This window comes from Cornus florida, unplaced genomic scaffold (assembly GCF_030987335.1).
Source record: "Cornus florida cultivar Cherokee Brave unplaced genomic scaffold, ASM3098733v1 CherokeeBrave_3.0.0_Hap2_Chr02, whole genome shotgun sequence".
Classification (NCBI taxonomy): Eukaryota; Viridiplantae; Streptophyta; class Magnoliopsida; order Cornales; family Cornaceae; genus Cornus; species Cornus florida.
In genome coordinates, this window is record NW_026775572.1 from 22,854,766 (window position 1) to 22,863,699 (window position 8,934).

Genomic DNA, 8,934 nt, shown 5'->3' on the forward strand with positions numbered 1-8,934 from the left:
ACTTTTTCATGTTAATTAGATGGCAGAAAATTAAGAGTTTAAGTAACAAATTGAGTGTGAAAATTAAGAGTAATATATATTATATATAGAATGCTTAAAAACAATGAATTCCTGTATTTAGTTAAAGAGGAAAGAGTAAAGAAAATTAAAAATTATTTTCATGTTTGTAAAAAAACTCTTATATTTTTAAAAGTGTGCAAAAAATCCTGTGTTTTCAAAGGGATATTTTAGGTAGTGCAAAAGGGCAGTTTAGGTATTAAAGGCCAATTTTTAGTCACATACACGGTCCATGCCAATTTTCATAGTCAGAAGTCCTTATTTGCACTATTTTGAAACTACATGGGTGACATTTGAACACCAAAGATGTTATTTGCACACTTTTGAAACTACAAGGTGTCTTTTGCATTTACCCACATAATAAAATTATTTTTATGAGACCTCTACTCCCATTGGGGGCTCACTTAATTGCGTTATGATGACAAGTCTCTCACTTCTTGTAATTAATTAGTTGTCACTCATTCACATTGGGGACTATTTTATTTTTAAATGTCTCAAATTAGTTGTTTATTTTGAAAAGTTAAAACAAATAAATCTTATCTTTTTATCATTGTACTTTATATTTTTTAAAAAATTCAAATTTAGTAACTATACATTATTAAACCATAAAGGGCAAATTGATAATATTAAAAAAGATCAATACATTATTAATTAACTTTAATTTTTAAACATGGTCTTCTGATATGAGACGGTATTAATTTTGTGTGGTTGGAAAGTGGGCCATCCTACATCACAAAATCTGGAGCCAAGATAGTCAAATCACATCCTTACCTTTGAATCACACTCACAACATGATGATGCCACTTGGCGGATCTTTGTAATCTCAAGTTCATCGATTCACACAAAAACATTCCCCAAAAAGAATAAAAAATGTCATAATTAATTTCCCTCCTCATGTAAAACAAACATCACCCTTCTATGCTCTTCGTAGTTTCCGCTTCTCTGAAGCAGAAACCATTTACCCCTCTTTCTCTCTGTCTCTCTCTCTCATTTCACAATTCATTCTCTTTCTGCTCTCTCTCTACAATGGAGAGCTTTGCATTCTCCTCTCCATCTTCAACCTCTTCGTTCTCTCTCTACTCTCGCTTCTCTCTCCACGCCAGATCACGGCCTTCGCTCTTCAAATCAACACCGTCAATATCTCCCAAGCCTTCACTTCGATCCATATCCTCCCTCCGATCACCTTCCTCTTTCTCTACTCTCTATCCCCTCAATCCCAGACCCTTCCTCTTCAATCCTCTCCAAAAACCCTACACCACCCGCAAACCAATCCAAGCCTCATCACCATCATCACCTGATGACAACAGAGGCTCTATCGCCGAATCGAAGCCTCAAGGCGCTAAACTCATACCGTTGATCATCTCACTCTCTATTGGTCTGATTGTTCGTTTCCTCGTCCCGAAACCGCCGGAGGTTTCGATGCAAGCATGGCAATTGCTCTCAATTTTCACATCGACGATCGCCGGACTCGTGCTGAGTCCGTTGCCGGTCGGTGCATGGGCATTTTTAGGGCTCACAACGTCAATTTTGACGAAAACCTTAACTTTCTCGTCCGCTTTTAGTGCGTTCACTAATGAGGTGATTTGGTTGATTGTGATCTCGTTTTTCTTCGCTCGGGGGTTTGTGAAGACCGGGTTGGGTGATCGAATTGCGACGTATTTTGTGAAGTGGTTGGGGAAAAGTACTCTAGGCCTGTCTTATGGGTTGACCATTAGTGAAACTCTTATCGCTCCGGCTATGCCGAGCACGACGGCTAGGGCTGGAGGTGTGTTTTTGCCTATTATTAAGTCATTGTCGCTCTCAGCTGGTAGTAAACCAGGTCACCCATCGGCGAAGAGGCTTGGGTCTTATTTGGTTCAATCTCAGTTTCAGGTTAGTTCAGTATTTAATTGTTTTATATTATACATCTCTGTTTATTGAATTGGATTAAAGAAATAGTTTTATATTATACATCTCTGTTATTGAACTGAATTAAAGAACTTGTTGTATGTTGAGATTGTTTGCTAACAAATGTGGGTAGATGTCAACTTCTTATATATTTTAGTGCTCATTTACTGGGATATGTTTATTGTAGTGCTAAGCTTGGGAAGTTTTTTTATTCGTTTTTCATTTTTTGGCTTTTTGATCTGAGGTAAAGTGTGGATACGTTTGATTATGTATTACAAAAATGGTATTCCTTTTTGGGTACAGAAAGAGAGGAGGAAATGACACTAACAAACTAATGAAGTCGATTTGCTTATGGCATAAAGTTGGATAGGGCAGTGAACCTGAAATTATTTCAAAAAGTTGTCCTATAATTATTCAGTTTTTTTCAAAATTATCACATTTATTTGGGGAAGTATAATGAAATAATTTTAGCATATGATCCTACTAGATAAACTATCTCTCTCTCATTTTTTTTTTTTTTTTTTTTTTTTCCTTTTAAATAATTGGATGATTATGTTAGAGACTGCATATTGTTAAATGAGTATTATCATGTTGATCAAAGGGCAGAATTTACTATGTTTTGTTGATTGGTCAATCAGCTACTCCATTTGGTCATACTTTTATCTTTTTTTCTTGATCAATATTCAATCAGAATACATTTTCGTTATTAGAATTTTTTATTCAGCTTGTAATTCTATCGTTGAATTTAAATTTTTGTGATCATGTAGTATCCGATGACTTATGCATTGCTCTTGTGTGATGCATGACAGTCGGCTTGTAATTCTAGTGCTCTTTTCCTAACTGCTGCAGCTCAAAATCTGCTGTGCCTCAAACTAGCCGAGGAACTCGGGGTGATAATTGTGAACCCATGGGTATCTTGGTTTAAGGCTGCTAGTTTACCTGCAGTTGTTTCTCTCCTAGTTACTCCATTGGTGTTGTATAAGCTTTATCCTCCTGAAATCAAAGACACACCAGATGCCCCTGCTATGGCTACAAAAAAACTGGAGCTTATGGGTCCTGTCACAAAAAATGAATGGGTAATGGTTGGAACAATGCTTCTTGCAGTCTCTTTGTGGGTCTTTGGGTAAGTACTACTATTTCCTACTTCACATTGATTCATATAGAGTCCTGTCAGAGTACTACTTTAGGAAAATCTTTCCATTATATTATTGTGCGTTTTTATTTCTTTTGGTGATAATATTTAGCTACATGTTATTAGATAAAAGTAAACATAGATGAAATATGCTTTTCACTATTCATAGCCATTAATTTTCCTTTTTTGAGTTAATAGCGATTGACCTTAACCTCACCCATCCCATTTAGATGTCATGATAGTTCCTTTCTACTCTGCCGCAAGCTTATGATATGAATATATGGACTTCACATCTAAAATGTAAGTGTTTTGTGACATTAAACAATTCCAGATATTGGATATGAGACGTCATATGCTTCTGTTGGCTATGAAATGAATACATCTGTTGAAATCCCATATTCATTGGAGGCCAAAAGGTAAACAGTAAATAAAGACACCATAGTAACTTATTGACCTACTGGAGTTTTTTTAGAAAAAAAATTCGGGAGTTTATCATCAAACTTCTTGATGTTGTCGTGGATGCTTTATTGGATGTTTAAGAAATCACACTAGTGTTGGCTGGTAATTGCTGTCCCTCAATATTGGTCAGCATCAACTCCACTAGGGTTATTGATATTATATTGATGATTATCATCATGTAAAGCACGTGGCTGTGGTTTTATGGTTGATTTATGTTCTTTGCTTCACTTCCCTGCTTGGAATGCAACAGTTGTTGTTAGAGAAATTACATTTTGTCCAGTGCTTTGATTTTTTGGGTTAATTGATTAATATTATTATAAGTTGTAAATATTGTTTGTATCTTTTGAGCGCATGAATTCGTGATGTTCACCACCAGGCCATTCGTCCATGTGCTACAAACTCTTCTCCCCAAAGGGGAGGTGAAGGTTCAAGCCCCCAGTAGACATTTGTGGTGATGTGTGAGTCTGTGCAAGTATTTACCTAATCAAAAATAAAATAGAATAAAATAAAAAAAATCATGATTTTTAAAATTGATTGCTAGATATATCTAATAAATCACTTATTGCATTTAAACTGACTTGTCATATTCCATTTGCTTGCATGTCATGAATTGATTAAGCTTACAATTAAGTGGGCAACTCGGGCAGGTTGAGTAGTCAACTTGAGATGTCTGTGATACGAAACCCCAAGCCCAAAACTGATTTCAACCTAATGGGTCCAACCAAGCATATTTTTCGAAACTCGGGTTACAATAGAGGAGACATGGTATATAATAAGAAAAAATGGATGGTCGACCCCATTCACATGGTACAAAGGCAAGGATGATGATTAATACTAATATTAACATAGGCTGGGTTCGGGTTGGGATCCACTTAACACGTCTGCCTAACCAAACCTAAACTGAAAATTGAGTTTAAAGCCAAATATGTGCAACAAAAGGTACCACCCATGCCCTTTTGAAGACTGGGTTGGGCCAAGTTGCATGCCTAGAGCCCGTTTGGAATTGCCGTTAGAATGATGAAAGCACTTTTAACAGTAGAGTTGTTACAAAATTGCTGTTAATAAAAATCATGTTATGTGCTTGGTAATGCATTTTATAAAACACTTTTATACTTGAAGCACGTATAAATTTGTTTGGTAACAGTGTTGTTTAAAACACTTTTATTATTAATTTACTGTATTAGACATACACTAATAACGATGTTGTATGATATTAATGTGAGTGATTCATTCACCTGGCATGTTTGTTGGTTAACATTGCATGATTACGTGTTATAAAACTAATTTAAATACACGTTACAACTGAAAATGCTATAATGTTTGTGTGGCTTATTAGATATAATGCGAACAATGACAGTGATGCAGAACAGTAAGGGATAAAATTGTATTTATAAAGAAAAGTGAGGGATTATATTGTTAAAAAAAAGTAGTTACCTAATTCTACCTCGAGCGCAATTCCAAAAGCTACTATTTCTGGCTTCACGTAAAGCCACTTTTTTTAGGAAATCTCTACAGCCTAAACACACTTTCTTTAGTCACCAAATACCTCTAACCGTAGTTTTTTAAAACCTACGCGCTTTTTAGCTACAGAGAAGCAATCCCAAATAGGTACCTAGTCAAAATATATATAAATCTCAAGTCTGCATATGTATGAATCCTATTTAAAGCCAATGGTATCACTGGCCGAGTGCTGAAGTGGAACTGTGAAACCGGTGTTGGTATCTAAACCTTATCAGGCATATGCATATGCATGTTGCATTGGAACTCTGATAGATTTCCATGCTCATATTACGTGTATAGGCAGATTAGTTTATGCAGGATCTTCTAACAATGTAATAGATTCAGCACCTTGATAATCCATATGACTAGACTACGCTGCACAAGAAAACTTTGGCGTGCCACAAGCTTTCTACAATTTTGTGTCAGGTTATATTTTCTTGAGCTTCTTTGGGATAGACCATTCACATTCTGGCTTATAGATGACTTTCAATCATCACACAATGACGGTGTGCAATCCTTGGGAAAAGTGGAAGTGAAAATTTAGCTTGCCCTCAATCATCTTTAATCAATCTTCATACATGTGGTGATTTTGGTTCACTGAATTGTTTTGGAACCACCTTATGTTTTAAGTAACTTCTTATTTGTCCAACTAGAACTTTATACATTGACTTCTGCCAGTCCATTGTGAAACAAATCCATGGTTGACAGTATATTGCATGAAATGATCGGCATATTTGCACCACCACTACAATATCCGTGACACAGTTTGCTTGGATGGTAGCTGAAATCTCAATTTCTGGTGGCTATTTTTAATTTTTAATTTTTAATCTTGTAGTCATTATTTACTAAAATTTAAAATCTCTGATATAGCTTGGTCTGTGAACAGAGACGCTCTTGGTATAGCAAGTGTTGTTGCTGCTATGCTTGGCTTATCGATACTCTTATTGTTGGGGGTGCTTGATTGGGATGACTGCCTAAGTGAAAAATCAGCATGGGATACCTTGGCTTGGTTTGCAGTTCTAGTGGGCATGGCAGGCCAATTGACAAACCTTGGCATCGTAAGCTGGATGTCTAGTTGCGTAGCCAAATTGCTTCATTCTTTCTCCTTGAGTTGGCCTGTTGCATTTGGTATTCTTCAGGCTGCTTACTTCTTCATCCACTACTTATTTGCAAGTCAAACTGGTCATGTGGGAGCTTTATTCTCTGCATTTCTTGCCATGCACTTGGCGTCTGGGGTGCCTGGTGGGTTGGCAGCACTGGCTTTAGCTTACAATACAAACTTATTTGGTGCTTTGACACATTATAGCAGTGGTCAGGCTGCTGTATACTATGGAGGTATGTCTATTTCCATTGACTCACTTTTGCTTCATCTATTTATTTGTAAAGTTCACTTTGATCTGGTAACCAATTTACATAACTTCTTTTTTCCCTTCTGATCGATCAAAATTATTATTCCATATTTAGGTTTTGCTTATAGTTTCTTTTAGTTAATAAATATCTGTTTTTTATAAGATGGACAAAGAGGAACTCAAATTTTGGAATCTATAATAAAATTCTTATCTGAATAAAATTCTATTTACCTATTTGTAGATTTTATTGGGAAGCCATGGAGTACTAATCCTTTTTTTTCTTTTCTTTTTTCTTTTTTCTTTTTTTGTCTTCTCTAATCTTAATATACATGATGGCATGAAGACTGATCAGTATTCCTTTGCTTTGTTTCCACAGCTGGTTATGTAGACCTTCCAGATTTATTCAAGGTGGGCTTTATAATGGCTTTTGTTAATGCCGTGATCTGGGGAGTTGTTGGGGGTTTCTGGTGGAAGTTCTTGGGTCTATATTGATTATCAATTTTCATGTAAGTAGGTGCTAATTTTCCCCCTGTTGTACGATGCCGATGCCCATTTGTTCCTGGGCATGGTCAAGTACATGGTCATTTTCTTTTGAAATTATTCTTCACATTTTAAGTGATTACCTTTTTTAGTTTGAGCTCATTCTCTGGTGCAATAATGCTCATTGCAATTTTAAAGATAAACTTAAATTTTGCAGAATTTAAGAAATGAATTATTTAAATATCATAATACTTCTGATTACATATGTTTTCTGATTGTTTCTTTACATCAATCTCTTCCAATTGTTGTATCACATGATCAGTAGACTGGTACCAAGGTGTCAAGCTCTGAACGTTTCACTCTTTTTCTTTTTTTTTTTATGTTTTGGGCTATTTTTCTGTTTTGTTAGGAAGATGTGATTTTTTTTATGATTGTGAGAAACAATCATGAAAGAGGGAGGAGTTTGTATCGGGAACTCTTCTGATATTATTGAAATTCAATGGTTGGAATAGTAAGGAGTTTCAATTTTAGACATGTCATATATACGGTATAGAAGGTAACTCCTCCTCCCACCGAAATGGCATCCACAATTGAAGTCCTTGGAAACCAGAAACTGCAGTTTGTTTGATGTCTGTCAAGTGGACTTCTGGCAGATGTACACTCTGTCCCTTTTTTAGCTGTGCTAGAAATTTCATACACCACCACCAAGAGAAAAAATGGGCTCACATACACAACACTATGTTGTGCTTTGATGCAGTCATTACTAGGTGAATGGCGCAGATCAGATTTTGAAATATGGGTTGCCTGTAAACGAACTGATCTACATGCTAGCTATTGCCAAGCCACCAATACTTGTTGATTTTCCTTATTTTGCCATTTTTTTCATCTTTTATTATTATTATTTTTATGTATTTGTGGTGGTATGATCCCATAAAGAACATTACTAATTTAGGAAAGTTACTTGAATGCAGCATGAATCGATCAAACTAAAATATACCATATTAACTTTCTCAGACATGCAGAACCGTCCTTTTAAAAACCTTGATGAATAGTTTATTGCATGCGCGCTCTGCAACATGAATATAGTCGAGTTAAATCTTTAGTGGATTAATCAAAATGGAGATTAATGTACCATGAGCGTCATAAAAAAAATGGCTTTGAACAACGTTGACAAGGTTGGTGTATTATAGTACAACACAACCGATCAGAAGTAGGAACCAAATATCAACGACGTGTAAAATAATACAGCGGACAAATCCTAAAACAATCGGTCACTAATATCTACGTGAACACATCTTTCGCTTTGCCATCATTTGGTGCTGACATTGACATGATATTTATACCATCGAGAGTAGCAAATGCATTTGTTCCTGAACATTGCAAATGTGTTTTGAACGAATTAACAAGATGGACTGTACCATACATATATAACCTTTGATCTGCTTAATCGGACCGCCTTTCTTTCTCTCTCTACTTTTTCTCTCGCCTCTCTCTAACCTCAGCTGCCTCCCTTTCATCTGCTATCTTCTGCTCCCCACTCCCTCCCATAGGGGTGGGGAGGGGCCGATCCTTGCCTCCCACCGATAAATAAACTCGGCGTGGTGTAAATAGTTTTGCTCAGTGGGTTTTGTCTCGGGTTAGATCCCTAATCTATGTTGGGTTTTGGTGTCTCCGCCTTTTGTGCAGGGTTTGGGTGATTTTTTCCCCAGTTGGCTGTGCCTTGTGGATACAGCCTTGGAATTGTTGCCTTGATGATGGCATGACCTTTGGGTCACTCCCGTTGCTGCTCTTCTCCCTGGGTAGTCTGCTTGTGTTTTTTGACTTGTTTCTTAATAAATCGGAGGCCTGTTCTTCAGTTTTTATTGTATTGCTTCTTGATTTGTTTGCCTTTGTACACTTATGACGGTGTTTGTAATGCTGTATGGCATGGCATTTTTCTTACCCAAAAAAAAAAAAAGACGGGACTAGCATACCAATTTATTGCTTATGAGGACACATTTATCCGCCTAAAGAAACCAGGACGAAGTTGCAATTGAGAAAACAGTCCTCAATTACAATTTCTGTGTTGAG

At 36.4% G+C, this 8,934-nt stretch overlaps 1 protein-coding gene across 1 annotated transcript; it reads left to right on the top strand.

Annotated features, from left to right (window-relative positions):
• Window positions 1-948: 948 nt before the first annotated feature.
• On the top strand, window positions 949-7,026 carry LOC132294248 (dicarboxylate transporter 2.1, chloroplastic). Its single transcript, XM_059792029.1, has 4 exons — window positions 949-1,929; window positions 2,754-3,067; window positions 5,922-6,370; window positions 6,761-7,026. The coding sequence occupies exons 1-4, from the start codon at window positions 976-978 to the stop codon at window positions 6,874-6,876; spliced, it is 1,833 nt and encodes a 610-aa protein (XP_059648012.1). The 5' UTR covers window positions 949-975; the 3' UTR covers window positions 6,877-7,026.
• Window positions 7,027-8,934: the final 1,908 nt, after the last annotated feature.

Excerpts from the sequence above, each read along its gene's own strand:
- LOC132294248 (XM_059792029.1), top strand. The coding sequence starts at position 976 with ATGCTCTTCGTAGTTTCCGCTTCTCTGAAGCAGAAACCATTTACCCCT. Across the intron at positions 1,930-2,753 it reads TGGTTCAATCTCAGTTTCAG|TCGGCTTGTAATTCTAGTGC; the intron begins GTTAGTTCAGTA and ends GATGCATGACAG. Across the intron at positions 6,371-6,760 it reads GGCTGCTGTATACTATGGAG|CTGGTTATGTAGACCTTCCA; the intron begins GTATGTCTATTT and ends TTGTTTCCACAG.